This window comes from Mesocricetus auratus, unplaced genomic scaffold (genome assembly GCF_017639785.1).
Source record: "Mesocricetus auratus isolate SY011 unplaced genomic scaffold, BCM_Maur_2.0 Super-Scaffold_100676, whole genome shotgun sequence".
Classification (NCBI taxonomy): Eukaryota; Metazoa; Chordata; class Mammalia; order Rodentia; family Cricetidae; genus Mesocricetus; species Mesocricetus auratus.
Window position 1 is genome coordinate 33,971,331 of NW_024429266.1, and position 20,664 is coordinate 33,991,994.

At 44.9% G+C, this 20,664-nt stretch overlaps 1 protein-coding gene across 1 annotated transcript; it reads right to left on the bottom strand.

Moving 5' to 3' along the window:
* Positions 1 to 1,991: 1,991 nt before the first annotated feature.
* On the bottom strand, positions 1,992 to 20,208 carry LOC121137182. Its single transcript, XM_040739140.1, is given in 5 exon segments — positions 1,992 to 4,007; positions 4,009 to 4,659; positions 4,661 to 5,089; positions 5,091 to 7,232; positions 20,164 to 20,208. Coding segments are annotated over 5 exon segments (5,283 nt in total).
* Between the last annotated feature and the right edge of the window lie 456 nt (positions 20,209 to 20,664).

Genomic DNA, 20,664 nt, shown 5'->3' on the forward strand with positions numbered 1-20,664 from the left:
GTTGGGGTCTTTCATTCCCCCATTTCTTTTGAGACTGAATGGAATCTTTCATTCATAGGAATTAACTATTTCAGGGTCCAGCTGTTTGAGCTGTTGGTACTGCTGTGTCAGGACCATAGCATGAATCACCGAAAACCTGTCTTTTACAAACTGGATTAAGCGATTGAGGATGTAGGGGCCCAAAATTAAAATAATAAGGAGGACCAATAAGGGTCCTGTAATGGCAGATAGAAGAGTCGTGGACCAAGGGGACTTGTTAAACCATCCTTCAAACCAGCCCTGCTGAGCGTCTAGGACTCTCTGCCTCTGGTCTAATCTCTGTCTCAATTTTGCCATGTTGTCTCTTACGACCCCAGTATGGTCGGTGTAGAAGCAGCACTCTTCTTTTAAGGGAACACATAACCCTCCTTCCTTGAGAAAAAGCAGGTCTAAACCCCTTCTATTTTGTAACACTACCTCGGAGAGAGATTTGAGTGATTTTTCGAGGGCCGTGACTGATTCTTCAAGAATCCTTATATCCGACTGCATGGCCGTTTGCAGTTGGTGGTACTGGGTGGTTTCTGAGAGAGCCTTGGCCCCGGTGCCTATACCGGCAGCTATTCCCCCGATCCCCAGCAATAGGGCCAGTGTTACTGACACCTGCTCCCTCTTAATCCGTATCTGTGGCCTGTCCTCAAACTGACTAACAAAATACTCGGAGGTGTGGTACGTAATCCTAGGCCATAGCTGGATCAGGACACAATAATCTTGGGACATGTTCATAACGGTGGCGGAAACACAGGGGGTGAGGCCAGTACTGCAAGCCCAATAGGTGCCATTGGGGGCGGACAGATAGTACGTCCCCGGTTCAAGGGTTCGGGTGGAATTGCAGAGGGGGGTGTGAGAGGCAGGGACCTTCCCGATGCATGTACCTTGTCCTGATACCTCAGTGAGGGTCAATTGGTGTGAGGACCCTGAGGCACATGAGGATGGTGGTGAGGTATGATTAGAATAGTTTCCCACCACCGCAGTGCCCTCATAATAAGGGGGGCTTGACACTAAGCAGAGCCAGCAATCTTGGGTTCTGTCGGGCTGTGTCTCGTTTAGGGCTAGGTAGGCTCCCTGGATTAAGTCTACAAGCCGGTCCCCAGTGCCAGAGGTAGCAGGTTCTGTGGAGTTAGGGGAGGGCAGGCCTGTGCTACCCACGAAGGGGGGGGTCGGCTGTGGGGCAGATTGGTCAGAGGGGTGTCTCTGGTCAGTCAGCACTGGATTCGGTCCAATAGGTACCGGATTGGTTTGGACGCTCAAGCGGATCTTAAAGTTTAAGCCCTTGTCTTTTCCATCCATGTACCACCTTAGTCCCCAAGTCCTTCCCGTCAGCCATTGGGTATAGTCCGTTTTACCCTTTTGAGTGAAAATGATCTTCAGGGGAAGACAGGTGGCTGTGTCGCAGGACCAGGAGCCCCATTTCCCGTCCTTCCCGTCACTGCAGCCAAATGCTCCTAAGGGGGGGCGTGAAAAATTGCGGCTCACCGTGATCCAGTCCCATGAGGAACTGGGTTTCCAATAGGCATCCCCTGTGGTCTCGCAACCCCATGAGGCGCAGAAATATGCCTCATACCCTCCACATTTTAAGGCTTTAGATTGTCCTTCCTGGGGGCAGACATAGAAATCCAGTTGTGCCAGGTGACACCTGGCTCTCGGGCTGCTACAACCTATTGGCCAGGTCGGGGTCCCAAGCCCATATAGATTCATTTCCACCGCTGTTAAAGGAGTGGACATGTATTTTTGGAGCTCATTGGCACCGTACGTGGAGATGTCCCAGGTATCCAGTCCCGCGGCCAGCTGGCAAAAATCGGGAGTGAGAGCCGGCCACCAGGTACCAGGCGTGTGATAGCCCGAAAGTGACCAGACAACCTCCCCCTGGGAGAGCACTTGCCAGGTTAATTGCTGGGGGGTGTGAGGACTTCCCTCGATAGGGGAAAGGGAAAGCATCAAGCATAAGGAGGCGATCAAACAACTCGGGAGAGTCTTATCTTTAGAGGATTTTGAGTGTGTTGGGCCTTCCATATCGGTTGTGAGTCTCCAGGCTGGGCTGGCTTCACGTGACTGGCGTGGATCCAGGCAGCAATCCCGTCCACCTTGACCGCGGTTGGGGTTGTGAGCAAGACCAAATAGGGCCCTTTCCAGCGGGGCTCCAGGTTCTTAGCCTGACGTCGTCTAACCCAAACAGCGTCTCCTATCTGATACTGGTGAGGCACGAGTGGGTGGTCCCTCTGGTCTCGATACGCCTGGGCGAGGGGTCTCCACACTTCCCGCTGGACCAGTTGGAGGGCCTGCAGGTGGGCTTGTAAAGAAGGAGTGGTGGCATAGTCAGAAACATCTGGGCTGAGGAAATGGACAATGGGCACCGGGACCCCGAACAAGACCTCAAACGGGGTCAGCCCATGGGGGCCCGGCGTGTTCCTGGCCCTATACAGGGCGAGTGGTAGTAAGAGGACCCAGTCTTTAGTGCCAGTTGCAAGCGTTAATTTGGTCAAAGTCTCCTTGATCGTTCTATTCATCCTCTCTACCTGTCCTGAACTTTGGGGTCTATAGGCACAATGTAATTTCCAATCAATCCCCAATAAGGTGGCCACAGACTGACTTACCTGGGAGACGAAAGCAGGACCGTTATCTGCCCCTATTACCTGTGGCATCCCGTATCGGGGAAAGATCTCCTCCAGCAGCTTTTTAGCCACCACGGCGGCGGTCTCATGCTTCGTAGGGAACGCTTCTGGCCACCCTGAAAATGTATCTATGAAGACCAGTAGGTATTTATATCCATACTTCCCGGGTTTTATCTCGGTGAAGTCCACTTCCCAGTGGGTGCCGGGACGATGACCCCGGGTTCTCGTTCCGGGAGACAATTTGATTTTGGAGGCATTAACTCGGGCACATGCATCACAGCGCTCGGTGATCTCCTTAAGGATTTTGTCCTCCCGCTCCAACAGTTTCTTCATCTTCTGATAACTGAGGTGGGTGAACCGATGCAAGTGGGAGATTAAGTAGCGGCCTTCCTTTACGGGTATCACTACCTTCCCTTGGTGAGTCCATCTCCCAGTCTCGGGGTCTTCCTGAGCTCCCATTTCACGTAGGCTGTGGATCTCCTCTTCTGTGTATGTCCAGCTGGGGTTTTCATGGTTATGGCCCGGTGTAGAGCATGTCATCAATTCTTTAGCTTGTTCCCCCTTGTTAGCTGCCGCCTTGGCGGCCCAATCAGCCATCCTATTGCCCCTAGCGACCAGCGAGTCCCCTTTTTGATGTCCAGGGCAATGGACAATGCTAAGGGCCTGCGGCAAGTGTATGGCCTGCAATAGGGCCAATATTTCGGCTTTGTTTTTAATGTCTTTACCCTCCGAGGTAAGTAAGCCCCTCCTCCTGTAAATTTCCCTGTGGATGTGAGCAGTGGCGAAGGCATACCTGCTGTCAGTGTACACAGTGAGTCTCTTTCCTTTGGCCAATTGTAAGGCTTGTGTTAGGGCTATGAGTTCAGCCTTTTGAGCGGAGATTCCTGCTGGCAGGGCTTGGGACCATACCACCTGGTCTTCCGTAGTCACTGCGGCTCCTGCTCGGCGTTCCCCGTTCTCCAGGAAACTGCTTCCGTCGGTGAACCATACATGGTCAGGATCAGGGAGCGGTAGGTCTGACAGGTCTGGACGGGTCCCATGGACCTCGGCCAAGATCTGCAGGCAGTCATGAGGTTCATGTGCATCCAGGAGGGGCAGGAGGGTAGCGGGGTTTAAAGCTACCGGAGCTCCGTACCGGATCTGATCAGAGTCCAATAACAGGGTTTGGTAGTGGGTCATCCTGACATTGGTGAGCCACCTGTCCGGGGGCTGCCGGATTATGGCCTCTACAGCATGCGGGGCCAGGATAGTGAGCGGCTGCCCCATGGTCAATTTGCTGGAGTCCTTGACCAAGACGGCTATCGCCGCTACCATGCGGAGGCATGGTGGCCACTCTGCAGCAACCGGGTCAAGTTTTTTTGGATAGGTAGGCTACTGGTCTCCTCCATGGTCCTAGTCTTTGAGTCAATACTCCCTTCGCAAAGCCCTGTTTCTCGTCCACATACAGTTCGAAGGGCCTGAGCAGATCGGGTAGTCCCAGTGCTGGGGAGCTCAAAAGGGCCTGTTTGATATCTGCAAAGGCTTGTTGTTGATCCTTTCCCCATTTAAACGGTACCCCCGTTCGGGTTAAGGGGTACAGGAGGGCAGCTAGTTCAGCAAACCCTGGGATCCAGAGACGACAAAAGCCCGCGGTTCCCAGGAATTCCCTTAATTGCCTGGGGGTCCTGGGAGCGGGGATGCTCAAAATAGTCTGTTTCTGGGCCTCAGTTAGCCATCTCTGTCCCTGTTTTATTTCATAGCCCAGGTAGGTTACCTGTTCCCTGCAGAGTTGGGCCTTCTTGGCCGAGGCTCGGTATCCCATGCTCCCCAGTGCCTGAAGCAGGGCTCCCGTCCCATGGCGGCAATCTTCCTTTGAAGTAGCTGCCAAGAGGAGATCATCCACATATTGGAGCAGGACCAGGGAGGGGTGCTGGATGCGGAAGTCAGCCAAGTCGCGGTGCAGGGCCTCGTCAAAGAGTGTGGGGCTGTTCTTGAATCCTTGTGGGAGCCGCGTCCATGTTAGCTGTCCCGAAATCCCCCCGGGCTGGGTCTTTCCATTCAAAGGCGAACAGTAATTGGCTGGTGGGGTGGAGTCTCAAGCAGAAGAAAGCGTCTTTGAGATCCAGGACTGTATACCAAGTATGGGTGGGCGGCAACCCACTAAGGAGGTTATAGGGATTTGGCACTGTAGGGTGTAGATCCTCGACCCTTTTATTAACCTCCCGGAGGTCTTGGACCCGCCGGTAGTCTCCTGTTTCCGGCTTCTTAACTGGCAATAAGGGGGTGTTCCACGGAGATTTACAGGGGACCAGGATCCCTTGTTCTAAGAGTCTATTAATGTGGGGCGTGATGCCCTCCCTAGCTTCCTTAGACATTGGATATTGCTTGATGGCAACCGGCAGGGCGCTTGCTTTTAAGGAGATGATTATGGGGGGCTGGTTATCAGCAAGGCCCATTCCCCCCGGTTTCCGCCCATGCCTGAGGATAGCGTTGCAACCAGGTTTCCAAGTCCGAAGGGGCATTTTTAGCTTGCTCATGTAACCTATATTCATCCTCTATGGACAGAGTCATCACGTGTAAAGGCCGCCCCGCCGAATCAGTCACACTAATTCCAGCCTTTTCAAAATGTATCTGAGCCTTTAGTTTGGTTAAGAGATCTCTCCCTAGCAGGGGATAGGGGCAATCCGGAACGTGGAGGAAGGAGTGAGTTACCTTACCGGTGGCCAACTGCACCTGTCGGTTGGTAGTCCAGTGGTAACTCTTTCCTCCTGTGGCTCCTTGGACCCAGGCTGTGCGGCTACTCAGCGTCCCGGGGGATCTTGTCAGGACGGAGTGTTGTGCCCCTGTATCTACTAGGAAGGTTACTGGTTGCCCCCCTACTTGTAGGGTTAACCTTGGCTCAGGGGGGGCTCCTGGCCTCGACCCCCCCTAATCCTCTAAATTTAGGAGAGATACCGGGGGTTGGGGTTTGGCGTGCCGGTTTCGATTTTGCTTTCTCGGGCATTCACGCGCCCAATGTCCTTTTTCCTTGCAATAGGTGCATTGATCCTTCTCCAGTCTAGGTCCTCTTCGTTCTCCCCCCTGTCTATCCTGCCTTGGTCTTTGTCCTGACACTACTGTGGCCATCAGCCTTGTCAGTTCCCTATGCCGCTTCCTGACCCTCGTATTTTCTCTCTCTTCCATCTCCTTCTGACGTCTTTCCTCCCTTTCCATGTTTTCCCTTCTCCAGCGCTCCTCTCTTTCCTCTGGACTTTCTCTCTTATTGAAAACTTTCTCTGCCTCTTTTAACAAATCTGACACTGTCTGTCCTTGTAAATTATCCAGTCGCTGCAATTTATTTCGGATGTCCAGAGCCGACTGCCAAATGAAGGCCATGGCGAGGCCCGTAGCCTGTCCCGGATCCTCGGGATTGTACGGGGTATACATACGATAGGCCTCTTTCAACCGTTCGAGAAAGGCTGCCGGTGTCTCCTCTGATTTCTGCAACACCTGCTTTACCTGGGCCAAAGTAGTGGGGCGCCTAGCGGCCCCCCGGAGACCCGCTATAAGCAACTGGCGATAAAGACGCAGATGGGTCCTACCTGCATCGGTGGTGAAGTCCCAATTGGGTCTAGTCAAGGGAAAAGCAGCGTCAATCTCGTTAGGGAGTTGGGTCAGCTGGCCATCTGCTCCCCTCACATTCTTACGAGCCTCGAGGAGGACTTGCTGCTTCTCTTCAGTGGTGAGGAGTACCTGCAGGAGCTGCTGGCAATCATCCCAAGTGGGCTGATGTGTCACCAAAACTGATTCTAAAAGAGAGGTTAACTGTGAGGGGTCCTTAGAAAAAGGAGGATTGTTATTTTTCCAGTTATACAGATCGGAAGCAGAGAATGGCCAGTACTGGGGTTGGCCGTCTGGCCCTGTCCGCAGTGGCAGGGCGGTGGAATCGGCGGGGGCTTGTTCTCTTCTTCCTCTCAGGCGGCCGGCGACGGGTGACGAAGCGGTCCTCTCGGGAGGTCGAGCCGCCGCCGGTTGCCTGGCTGGCTCGGCTTCCGCCTCGTCCGCTCGTTGTCCCGCCGCTAGTGGTGCCTCCTGGTATGGAGGTGGACCCTCCGCCAGAAGGTCCATAAGCAGGTCATCTCCATCTGGAAGAACTTTCGGTTTAGACTTCTCGGGTGAGGGGCGCACGAGGGCAGGGTACAGATTGGAGCGGGAAGCGGCAGGGGTCGGGAGTGGGTTTAAGGGAGGGGGAAGAGAAGGTACGGACGGTTTAGGGGGTCGGGAGTGGGAGGAGAAAAGGGGGGTCATTCCGGGGAGGAATGGCTTGACCCATGCTGGTGGTTTCTGGACTAAAGCCTCCCAGGTGATGATGTAATCCACCTGGTCAGGGTGTCCGTGTGGTCCAGGATCCATGATTTTTCCTTTTACAAGACTAATAATGTTAGGACTGAAGGTGCCATCTCGTGGCCATCCGACATCAAGGGTGGGCCATTCGGAGGCGCAGAAGGTGACCCATTTTCTCTTATGCATATCGGCCGATTGATTATGTGCGTATTCCTGTACTTTCTTCCAATGATCCAAGGTTAGAGAAAGAGGGTGGTAACCGACTGTCCCATTTTTTCTAAACTAAGAACAACACAAACTCCTACCACGAATAGAAAACACAGAGACAGACAACAAATTTTCGCAGCGCGGCTTCGGCGAAAAACCGAAAGTGATCTTTCTGAAGGGAGAGGGGTCCTCCTCTCGCCTTCCCAGAGCAGGACAAAAAATCCTTCTCCCTGAGGGGAGCTCCCGAACAGGGCGGGAAACTGCCCAAACATAAACCTGCGATGTCAGTCGTGGAATCTGTCACCGCGCAGTATCCCCTGGGACGTCTCCCAGGGCCACGGCCAGGAGTTCTGAACCCGTCGGTTCTTCCTCGGTGTGCCAGCAACCAATGTAGACAGCTGAGTACTACAGACGCGGGCGCAAACACAACGTAGAACAACAACAGACATACAGTGGATCCACACAAGGCTTACCTCCCAACGGTGGGTCGGTGGTCCCTGGGTGGGGGTCTCTAATCCCGGACGAGCCCCCAAATGAAAGACCCCAGAGGAGTGCTTTCTCTTCAGGGAGACCCTTCCCAAGGATCAGCTGAGACCACGGATTTCTTGCAGTTGGGGTCTTTCAGCTTCACATGTCAATCCCAGGTCCCTCTCCCTTTCCCTCCCCTCCTCCCAGCCCTCCCACCAACACCCCCCCCAACAACCCCTAGTTTCCCCAGGGAGGGTGAGGCCCTCCGTGGAGGTGTCCATAGTCTGTCATTTCATCCAGGGCAGGGCCTAGACCCTCCCCGCAAGAGTCCAGGCTGAGAGTCCATCTCTCATTGTTGGATGAGCACCCAAAGTCCATTTGTATGTCAGGGATAAATACTGATCTACTACCCAAGTCCCAATAGATTGCCTAGGCCTCCTCACTAACACCCACATTCAGGGGGGTCTTAATCAGTCCCATGTTGAATTCCTAGCGATGTCTGGAATTCAAGAGCTAACCCTTGTTAGGTCAGCTGTTTCTGGTTGTTAAATCAACCCAGTCTTAACCCCTTTGCTCATCAGTCCTCCCTCTCTGTCACTGGATTCCTTGAGTTCAACTCAGTGTTTAGCTGTGGGAGTCTGCCTCTGCTTCCATCAGTCATTGAATGAAGGTTCTGTTTCCCAGACTCTCTGTCCATGGGATTGTAGGCTAGCACTCCCCAGATCTATGTCTAAAATCCATATATGAAAGAGTACATACCATGTCTGTCTTTTTGTGACTGGGTTACCTTACTCAGGATGGTTTCTTCTAGTGCCATCCATTTGCCTGCAAATTTCAGGATTCCATTGTTTTTTCTGCTGAACAGTACTACATTGTGTAAATGTACCACATTTTCTCTATCCACTCTTCAGGTAAGGGGCATCTAGGTTGCTTCCAAGTTCTGGCTATTACAAATAATGCTGCTATGAACACAGTGGAACAGATGTCCTTGTTGTATGAATGTGCATCTTTTGGATATATGCCTAAGAGTGGAATTGGTGGGTCTTGTGGTAGGCTTATTCCCATTTTTCTGAGGAATCTCCATACTAATTTCCAAAGTGGCTGTACAAGTTGGCACTCCCACCAGCAGTGGAGGAGTGTTCCCCTTTTACCACATCCTCTCCAGCATAAGCTGTCACTGGTGTTTTTTGTTTTAATTTATTTAAGCCATTCTGACAGGAGTAAGATGGTATCTAAGAGTAGTTTTGATTTGCATTTCCTGGATAGCTAGGGATGTTGAGCACTTTCTCAAGTGCCTCTCAGCCATTTTAGACTCCTCTATTGAAAATTCTCTATTTAGTTCTGTAGCCCACTTTTTAATTGGGTCCTTTGGTGTTTTGGAGACTTGCTTCTTGAGTTCTTTGTAAATTTTGGAGATCAGCCCTCTGTCAGATGTGGGCTTAGCCATTCTGTGGGCTGCCTTTTTGTCTTGTTGACTGTGTCCTTGGCCTTACAGAAGCTTCTGAGTTTCAGGAGGTCCCATGTATTAATTGTTGACCTCACTGTCTGTGCTACTGGTGTTATGTTCAGGAAGCAGTCTCCTGTACCAATTAGTTCAAGGGTACCACCATCTTTCTCTTCTAAGTATTTCAGTGTGGCTGTATTTATGTTGAGGTCTTTGATCCATTTGGACTTAAATTTTGTGCATAGCAATAGACATGGATTGATCCGCATTCTTCTACATGCCAGCATCCAGTTATGCCAGCACCATTTGTTGAAGAAGCTTTTTTTTCCATTGCATATTTTTAGCTTCTTTATTGAACATCAGATGTTCATACATGTATGGGTTAATATCAGAGTGTTCAGTTCAATTCCATTGGTCTACCTGTCTATTTTTGTGTTGATACCAAGCTGTTTTCAGAACTACAGCTCTATAATAGGGCTTGAAGACAGGGATAGCGATGCCTCTAGATGTTGCTTTGTTGAATAAGGTTGTTTTAGCTATCCTGGGTCTTTTGTTTTTCCATACAAGATTCATTATTGTTCTTTCAAGGTCTGTGAAGAATTGTGCTGGTATTTTAATGGGGGATTGCATTGAATCTGTAGATTGCTTTTGGCAGGATTGACATTTTTACTACATTGATCCTATCTATCCAAGAGCATGGGAGATCTTTCCATTTTCCGGTGTCTTCTTTAATTTCTTTAAAGACTCAAGTTCTTGCGATAGAGGTCTTTCACTTATTTAGTTAATGTTACCCCATGGTATTTTATGTTGTTTGTGGCTATTGTAAAGGATGATGTTTCTCTGATTTCTTTCTCAGCCATTTTATTGTCTGTATATAGTAGGGCTACTGATTTTTCTTGAGTTGATCTTGTATCCTGCCACATTGTTGAAAGTGTTTATCAGCTGTAAGAGTTCCCTGGTAGAGGTTTTTGGATCACTTACGTAAACTGTCATATCATCTGCAAATAGTGAAAATTTGACCTCTTCCTTTACAATTTGAATCACCTTTATCTCCTTTTGTTGTCGTATTGCTCTAGCTAGAATTTCAAGTACAATACTGAAAAGGTATTGAGAGAGTGGCAGCCTTGTCTTGTTCCTGATTTTAGCAGAATCACGTTGAGTTTCTGTCCATTTAGTTTGATGTTGGCTGTTGGTTTGCTGTATATAGTTTTTATTATGTTTAGGTATGTTCCTGTTATCCCTGATCTCTCCAAGGCATTTATCATGAAGAGCTGTTGGATTTTGTCAAAGACATTTTCTGCATTCAGTGAAATGATCATGTGATTTTTGTTTCTATGGTGGATTACACTGATGGATTTTCATATGTTGAAGCATCCCTGCATCCCTGGGATGAAGCCTACTTGATCGTGGTGAATGATTGTTTTGATGTGTCCTTGGATCCGATTTGCCAGTATTTTATTGAGTATTTTTGCATCAATGTTCATGAGGGATATTGGTCTGAAGTTCTCTTTCTTAGTTGTGTCTTTGTGTGGCTTGGGAATCAAGGCTACTAAAGTTTCATACAAAGAGTTTGGCAAAGCCCCTTCTGCTTCTATTGCATAGAATACTTTGAGAAGAATCGGTATAAGCTGTTCTTTGAATTTCTGGTAGAATTCTGCACTGAGGCCATCTGGACCTGGGCTTTTTTTTTTTTTTTTTGGTTGGGACTTTTGATGACTGCGTCTATTTCCATACGGGTTATAGGTCAATTTAAATTGCTTATGTTTTTGATTTAATTTTGGCAAGTGATAGCTATCAAGAAAATTGCTCATTTCCTTTAAATTTTCGAATTTTGTGGAGTACAGGTTTTCAAAGTATGACCTGATGATTCTCTGAATTTCCTCAGAGTCCGTTGTTATGTCCCCTTTTTCGTTTCTGATTTTGTTAATTTGCATGTTCACACTCTGCCATTTGGTGAGTTTGGACAAAGGTTTGTCTATCTTGTTGATTTTCTCAAAGAACCAACTCTTCATTGCATTGATTCTTTGTATTGTTTTCCTAGTTTCTACTTTATTGATTTCAGCCCTCAGTTTGATTATTTCCTGGTGTGTACTCCTCCAGGGTGAGTTTGCTTCTTTTTGTTCTAGAGATTTCAGCTGTGCTGTTAATTCTCTAGTGTAACTTTTCTCCAGTTTCTTCATATGGGCACTTAGATCTATGAACTTCCCTCATAGCACTGCTTTCAAAGTGTCACATAGGTTTGGGTATGTTGTATCTTCATTCTCATTGAATTCTAGGAAGTCTTTAAATTTCTTTTTTTTTCTTTGACACAGGAATGGTGCAATTGTGCATTATTCAATTTCCATGAATTTGTAGAGTTTCTGCAATTTGTGTTGTTGTTGGATTCTAATTTTAACACATGGTGGTCTTATAAGATGCATGGAGCTATTCCAATTTTTTGTACCTGTTGAGGTTTGATATGTTGCCAAGTATGTGGTCAGTTTTTGAGAAGGTTCCATGTGGTGCTGAGAAGAAGGTATATTCTATTTTATTTTGATGGAATGTTCTATAGATGTCTGTTAATCCCAATTGTGTCATAGCTTCTATTAGCCCCTTTGCTTCTTTGTTAAGATTCTGTCTGGTATTCCTGTCGAGTGGTGAGAGTGGGGTGTTGAAGTCTCCCACTATAAGTGTGTGGGGCTTTGTGATTTGAGTTTTAGTAATGTTTCTTTTACGAACGTGGATCCCTTTGTATTTGGGGCATAGATGTTCAGAGTTAAAACTTCATCTTGGTGGATTTTTCCTGTGAGTATAAAATGACCTCCTTCATCTCTTTTGACTGATTTTATTTTAAAGTCTAATTTGTTAGATATTAGGATTGCTACCCCCTGCTTGTTTCTTGGGGCCATTTGATTGGAAAATCTTTTCCCAACTTTAACTCTGAGGTAATGTCTGTCTTTGAGGCTGAGGTGTGTTTCTTGTATGCAGCAGAAGAATGGGTTCTGTCTTCGAATCCATTCTGTTAGCCTGTGTCTTTTTATGGGTGAGTTAAGGCCATTAATATTGAGGGATATTAATGGCCATTGTTTGGTCATTCTTCTTTTATTTGGAATGGTTGGTGTTGGTGGAATTATGTGTGGAATCCCACCCCTTTTTCCTTTTGGCTGTTGGTAAAATAGGGATTATCTAATGCCTATGTTTTTCTGATTGTAGATAATTTCCTTGGGTTGGAATTTTCCTTCCAGAACTTTCTGTAGGGCTGGGTTAGTGGATATGTATTGCTTGAATCTAGTTTTGTCATGGAATATCTTGTTTTCTCCATCTATAGTGATTGAAAGCTTTGCTGGGTATAGTAGTCTGGGCTGGCATCCATGGTCTCTTAGTGTTGGTCGAATATCTATCCAGGACCTTCTTGACTTTCAGAGTTTCCATGGAGAAGTCAGTTGTGTTTCTGATAGGTTTGCCTTTATATATTACTTGACCTTTTTCCTTAGCTGCTCTTAATATTCTTTCTTTATTCTGTATATTTGGGGTATTGATTATTATGTGGCAAGGGACTTTTTTGTGGTCCACTCTATTTGGTGTTCTGTAAGCTTCTTGTACCTTCATTGGCATGTCTTTCTTTAGGTTAGGACAGTTTTCTTCTGATTTTGTTGAATATATTTTCTGCCCCTTTGAGGTGGTTTTCTTCACCTTCTTCTATACCTATCATTCTTAGATTTGGTCTTTTCATGATGTCTCATATTTCCTGGATGTTTTGTGTTAGGGATTTGTTGAACTAAGATTTTCTTTGGTCAATGAATCAATTTCTCCTAGTGTATCTTCAACACCTGAGATTCTCTCTTCCATCTCTTGTATTCTGTTGGTTATGCTTGCATCTGTAGTACCTGACCATTTGTCCAGCTTTTCTGTTTCCAGCCTTCCTTCAGATTGTGGTTTTTCTTTTTTCAGTTTTTAACCCTTGCACTGTTTAAACTGTTCCTTGCAATTTTTGCTTTGTCTTTTTGTCCGTTTGTTGCATTTTTTATTTTTTATTTTTTTGGTTTGTTTTTCTTCCATTTCTTGCATTTTCTGGTTTGTTTTTTCTTCCATTTCTTACATTTTTTGGTTTGCTTTTCTTCCATTTTTTACATTTTTGGTTTGTTTTTTCTTCCATTTCTTTGAGGGATTTTCCTATATCCTCTTTTAGGGCCTCTATCATATTTTCATGAAGTTGTTTTTAAGGTCATTGTCTTCTGCTTCATTTGCACTGGAATCTGGAGTCTTGCTGGTGTGGAGTCTCTAGAATCTGGCGGTGTCATATTTGTTTTTCTATTGCTGAGTGTGTTTTTGTATTGTCTCTTTCCCATCCCTTCTTCTAGTGGGTGCAGAAAGGGCCCCTTACTGGTCTGGTGTCTAGGGGACCAGAGTACCCTTTTGGTGGGTGAAAGCAAGTCCAATACTCTGGTAGTTCTCCTCTTCCTGGTCCTAGTTCTGGTCCCGTGGGTGGAGAAGAAGACCGGGAATCTGGGGTGGGTAGGCTCCCACTGGTACTCTGCAGGCATTGGTCCAGTGGGTAGAGAAGAAGACCAGGAAACTGGGGTGCAAACACTTCTGCCGGGAGGGGAGGCTCTCTGGCAGTCCCCAGGCAGTCCCCAGGCACTGGAAGGCAGGCCCAGATACAGGGCCTGGTTTACCTGGTCCCGTTGGTGGAAAAGAAAACCAAGAATCTGGGGTGCATGGCTCCCGCTGGGAGGGGAGGCTCTATGGCAGTCCCCAGGCAGTCCCCAGGCACTGGAAGTGAAGAGAACTCTTAAAAACTGTGATAAGGATGCTGAAGTGCAGCTCTCCACAATTGATGTGGGTGGAGCAGGACTTAGTGTTCTTTAAAAGGCTGGCCACCAGCTGACCATGCTCCAGTGAATATATAGGCAACACAAATGGGACTTTCTTTTTATTTTTATTCTTCTTTTATTGGGGGTTGGGAGGTGGGTTGCAGAGTTACAGGGCAAACCTGGAAGAACTGGGAAATGAGTTTGCTTGGGGTTCATGAAATGAAATTCACAATCAATAAAAATATGAAAATAATCAAATCATGTATGGTAGTTTGAAAGAAAATGACCCCCCCAAAGGGAGTGGCACTATTAGTAGGTGTGGTCTCATTGAAGGAAGTGTGTGTCACTTGAGGGGGCAGACTCTGAGGTGACTTTTGCTCAAGCTTCCCTCAGTGTGACAGTCAATCAACTTCCTATTGCTTGCAAGATGTAGAACACTCAGCTATTCCTCCAGCACCATGTCTGCCTGCATGCTACCATGCTCTACAATGCTCCCTACCATGATGATAATGGACTGAACCTCTAAAACTGTGAGCCACCCCAATTAAATACTCTTCTTTAAAAAGTTGCCATGGTCATGGTGTATCTTCATAGAAGTAAAAACCCAAATAGAGATGCAATTTGATACCAGAAGTGGGGTGTTGCTGTGATAGGCCTGACCATGTTTTTTGTTTGAAGGAATTTGGACTTTAGTACTTTTGGTTTGGAATGCTTTAAGCACTGCTTAATGGACTGTACTAGCAGGGGCATGGAAGAAAGTGCTGTTAAGAGTTATTTGAACTATGAGGGGCTCAGTCAGGAGGTTTCAGAGGAGAATTATAGTACCTAGAGATCATTCCTGTGGTGTTTTGATTTTAAAAATGGCTACCTTTTGCCCTTGTCTGAAGACTTAGCCTGAGGCTACAGTGAAGAGGTTTGGATTAATTCTGTTGGCAGAAGAAATCTCAAAACAACCTAGTATGGAATCTGCTGTGTGGGTATTAGTGGTAACTCTAATGAAGATTTATAATGAAAAGGAGCAAGCTGAGCAGGATAAATTATAAAAAGTAAATTTGGAGGAGAAAAAGAGCATCAGAAAGTGGAATAAAGATAAATTCTTTGTTCAAGGAGATAAACAGATTAAGAAATATAATAAAGGGAGTGGTGACCTCAGGGCAAGATCCCACCCAACTCAATTCCCAACTATGAAAAACAATTAAAGAAAAGTTTAGAGACAAGTGTGGTGGTGCACACCTTTAACTCCAGCAGTGGGAAGGCAGAGGCTGTCAGATTTCTGAGTTTGAGGCCAAAGATCAAGTTGAAGGACAGCCCAACTTAGGCAGTGAAAGAAAACAGAAAGCTGATGAAGATATAATCACACAAGAGGGCCATGTTGCAACCCCAGTATGCAGCAGAACTTGGCAGCTTCAATCGCATGATTCTGGCTTTAGAGATAAGGATAGAATAAATGGATTATGAAAGTTGCCTCTGTGACTAAGGACAGAAACTGAGGCCAAGCATGTGCTAGGGGTATACCTGAATGAAGGCCTAGTAGAGAGGCCATTTCATGAAGTTGTAAAGTTGAATCCTGGATTTCCTTGGAGAACCATGTTTATATTTCTTCTCTCTCCCTCTTTGGAACCTATCTGGAAGGGACCTCACTCTGTGATTCCAGTGACTCCAGCAACGATTAAGGTGCCTGAAAGCTTATGCTGGGTCTATTACTCTTGTGTCCAGCTTTGGAGAACAAATAAAAATATGAAATAGATGTTTTGTGAAATTGAGACATTTTAATGGACTTAGATTTGAATAGTTTAAAAACCCCCTCTGTTCTGGACTCCTTGTTCCTGCTCTACAATGCTGATAACTCTTGCCTTTACTTCTCACTCACATCTCCATCAGTCAAGAACTTTCTTTACTCCCTACATCTGGATGTTAAACTAATGTAACAACTGGTGTACTTTGGGGGTCTGGTGTACTCATATAGGCCTCTTAGATAAGTACCCCAACAGCCATACCCATTCAGCTCAAAGAAATCAGATCTTGATTTTCCCCAATTCCATAATGACAAGTTGGGTTGCCTCATCAGAGGGGAGAATGAAAAAACAGAAGGTAATAATCAGGCAGCTGGGTATAGAGACCCTGGAAACAACAGGTTCAGAAATGGCTTTAGCTCAGCACATGGTGGCAAATGCCTTTAATCCCAGCACTCAGGAAGCAGAGGAAGAAGGATCTCTGTGAGTTCAAGACCACCTGGTCTACATAAGGAATTCTAGAATGGCATAGACTATATGTATAGAGACCCTGTCTTAAGAAAGAAAGAGGCAGAGAGAGAGATAGAGGAATAAAGGAAGGAAATGGAAAGGAGAGGAAAAGGGAGGAAAAGAGAGGGGAGGAGGGGAGAAGGGAGAGAGGATAGGTAAGGGGAGAGAGGATAGGTAAGGGGAGAGAGGATAGGTAAGGGGAGAGAGGAAAGGTAAGGGGAGAGAGGAAAGGAAAGGAAAGGAAAGGAAAGGAAAGGAAAGGAAAGGAAAGGAAAGGAAAGGAAAGGAAAGGAAAGGAAAGGAAAGGCATTGGTTCTCTGTCCAGGAATATCAGAAAGGAGCTCTGGGTTTTTGTTTGTCTCTTGTTTGTTTGGTTTGTTTTTTGTTTGTTTGTTTGTGGTGATGGTGATGTTATTTTATTACTGCTTTGAGAATTTCATGCAACATGTTTGATCAACTTTTCTCAGACCCACCTGCTCTTCCCTACCTTCCTAACTTCATTTCTACCCCCAAGGTCATCAAAACCAATTTGTATCACCCAAATATTCTTGAATGTGGCATTCCACCAGAGCCTGGTCAAATCACCAGGAACTACACTCTTGGAGAAAACTGAGTTTATCTCCTCCTAAATGAGAACCCCTACCAGAAGAGCACATGTGAAGGTGGAATTAAAACTCCACCAAAGCATTAATCTCTCTGGTGAACAGCTTTGGAACTGGATCTCTAGATGTTTGTGGTGAAAATAGTCATATGTATTCCCCAACTTTAGCCCATCTCCTAAGAGATGTTGAAGTTACTTCTTCAGAGTCAGGAATGAAACATCATCAGGAAAGGCCCACTGGGAGAAAATTATTTCCCTATGGTCAAGAAAATGGAATCTCCAGTCTGAGAGAACTAACATTGCAGTTGGGTAGGTCAATGACCGGGCTAAGGTGCTACCCCTGATGAAGTGCAACCCTCCCTAGGAAGGTGGATTTACTTTAAGCAATGTCAAAGAGAATAATTACCCCTTTAATGAGATAATGTACTTTTTCTTCCCAGAATTCCCTCCCTCCCACCCTGGCACAGGAGCTTACAGAGCTGTAGTCGTGTAGCTTCATAGGTCTTTCCACTTTCCTGAATTATTCATAGAAGCATACATCCTTTTATAGCTCTGTTCCATGCAAACTTTCCATGGTACTTTGGATGTCCGTACTCCTTCTCTAAAGCCCCCCTTCACACGATATGATTGCTTGTCCTCCAAGTGGCTAGCCAGCTTCACTCAAATGACTTGGCTTTTTAGCTCCCTCTCTCTTCTCCATTCTCCCCTCTGGGAAGCGGCTAACCTTCACAACTTTCCAGCCCTGGGGTTTTTCTTTTAAACTCTAATAAAATCATCCCTGTGCTTAAAAACAAAGTGAAATTAAAATTAAAATAAAGGTGTCCATGGACATATAATACTTCAGAACTTCATGGAATCCATCAATGAAAACATTTCCTAATTCCAAAAGAGGTTTTAGTAAAAATAGGTACCATGAGATGTGAAGAGTGATTAAAGATCTTGGTAGGTGTCCAAAGTGAGGTAGGAAGAGGAAAATAGCAAAAATGATAGCTAGCAGAAAACATAGGCTAAGATGGTAAAAAATAAATCTGCATGTAACAGTAGCATGAAAAATGAGTAGATTAAATTTACTGAAAAAAAGAAGAGACTCCAAATTGGACAAGAACACAATCACCATAAAATGGCATGTTTTAGGGGCTACATATGAGTTTTCTAAAAGCAGAAACTACTTTTAGAAACAAACATAACAGGCAGTTATGAACCAAAGAGACATGGAATAGCATTATACATGCCAGACAAGTTAGAAACCCATGTACAAGACACAAGAGCCAAAGAGAGAGAGTATACACTGGCAAAATAAGCAATGAACCAAAAGCTACAACAGTAGAATTTCCAAGATTAACTATTAACATTCAGTGAGTGCCATGTAAACCCTAATCTAAGTTCTTCTCACACTGACTTATTTAATCTTCACCACAAATCATTGAGCTATCACCACTATTAGCTATCATGTTATTATCACCACGAAGCAACTAAGGCACTGTATGCCAGAATTAGAAATAAATGTCACTAATAATAAATCCCTGACATATAAGGTAATGACTAATAAAAGTAAGGGCAGAAACAAACAAATCAAGAAATGCAGGTAACAACTTTAAATCTACCTTCCAAATCTATTAAATCAAGAATGTATTTTAAAGCATCCTTGAATTAACAACTATACAAAAAAGATAGACAAAGCTCTTGTTTCAGAACAATACTAATAAATGCAGAAAGCACAGTAGAAGAAAGAAATCACCACCATCCACAACTAACAATGGAACGCTTCAGGTGAAGATCATTATTCTATAATAAAACCACTGCTCAAAAGGGGTTTTGAGAAATTGAATATCTAATGGTCTTCAAGTAATATCCCACCAATTTGATTTTAAAGTGGAAATAGCTTATTGATTTCAAAGCAAAAATTGCAAGCTTTATGGTAAAGACAGTGCAGGCGTGCACACCATCTAAATAAAGTTAGTAATAAAGAGATGGGCTAGCAACTTATGCCTCTTCATGTAATGCAATTGGAAAAAACACGTTTTACCAGAACACAAAGAAAATACGTGGAATGTGAGAATGTTGACCCAGAATGGCTACAAAATATTAATGATCACACACAAAATATGATCACTGATAGGACCCTAGGTCAAATTTTAAATAAAAACAGACATCAAGGTATTAGAGAAGAAAATATTCATTATCTTAATAGGTGTTTACAATTGGTAATGTTCAGTTCTATTTATAATTTAAAGTAACTCAGAAAACCAGAAATAAGGAAACGCCTTAAGTCAATAAAAGGATCAACTGAAAAAACACAAAAGAAACATTTTAATGAATTCTCTTATAACAAAAACAAAACAAAGATGTTCACTATTTCTGAAACTGCTTTACATAGCTCTCAGTGTTTTAGCCAATTGTAAACAATAGTTGCAAGAGAAAATCAAAACTGTCATTGTTTTCAAATAACAAACAATGAAAGCTAATTTCAAACAGAATAAGACCTATTAAGTCATACATTACAATTGGTAGAGAAAAGCCCAATACTTATGGATGATTTAGCATTGTATAGATAAAGTCACCAATAAATTTAATGGAATTACAAGCAAAATTTCAGCAGAATTTTTAACATCTCATCAAACTGACTCTAAAATAAGGAGAGAAAAACAAACACCCATGAATAATACAAATAATTTTGAAGAAACAGAGCAGAGGCAATCATCTACTAGATTAGATTTAGGACTCCTGTAACAAATCGCCTCAACAAGATGGCCTAACACAGTAGAAGTTCCTTAAACTTGACACCCGAACTCAAGGTGTTGCAGGGCCCTGGTGCCTCGGGAAGCACTGTGGGAGAATTCATTCCTAATTGTTCCAGTGTCTGCGGACTCCTAACATTCCTTAGCTATCCTTGACTTGTGGCTATACCCCCTCCAGTCTCAGCCTCCATCTGCTCGTCACCTCGTCTCTATGTTCATGTCTTCTCTTCTCTCATAAAGGCGCTTGTCATTATAGTTAGGACTTACTCAATTAATCCAGGATAAGGTCATCTGAAGACCCTTTATTTAATTACATCTTTAATGACTCTTTTCCATGTAAGATGACATTTACAGAGCCAAAAGTTTGGATGTGAGCATGTTGAAGGAGGCCAACATTTAATATCCTGTACTCTCACTCTCTCTCTCTAACAGCTATAAGGCATAGTATGAAGCCCATGCTTATTTCTAGTATACTGATGAAACCATTACAAGAGCCCTACAGAATAAAATACAATCCAGAAAGAATTCCAAACAAGAAGTTGAAAAAATGACATAACTGATTTCAGAGCTGGCTTTCTGATGCTACAATGAACACTACAACCAGTAGCAACTTGGGATGATTCTATTTCAGCCTACACTTCCAGATATATCGTCTATGGAAGTCTTAGCAGGAGCTTACGGCAAAACTGAAGCAGAGACCATGGAGGAACACTGCTTACTGGCTTGCTCCCTCTGGTTTGCTCCAAGGTTCTTAAATAGCCCATGCCTACCTGCCCAGGGATAGGACCTCCATCATGAATCAGCAATCAATACAAAGCCCACAGACATCCTATGATGGAAAGTTTCTCAGTTAAGACTCTGTCTTTCCAGATATGCCTACATTTGTGTCAAGTTGACAGGAACTCATCAGCACAACTGACATGATCAATCAACAAATGAATCAGTTTAGGAAAATTCAACAGCAAAATAGATAAGGCTATGAATAGGTGAGTGTTGAACCAGGAATTCAAATGACTAATAAATGTATAAAGAGAAGCTCTATCTCACAATTAGCCAGAAATGCTCTAAACAACATCAAATTATGTCTAGATCAGTTTGGGAAAGTATGTAGATGTGGCAGTTTGAGTGTAATTGCTCCCCATAAGCTCATAGGGAATGGCACTATTAGGTGTGCCATTGTTGAAGTAGGTGTGACCTTGAAGTGTGTCACTATGGAGGCA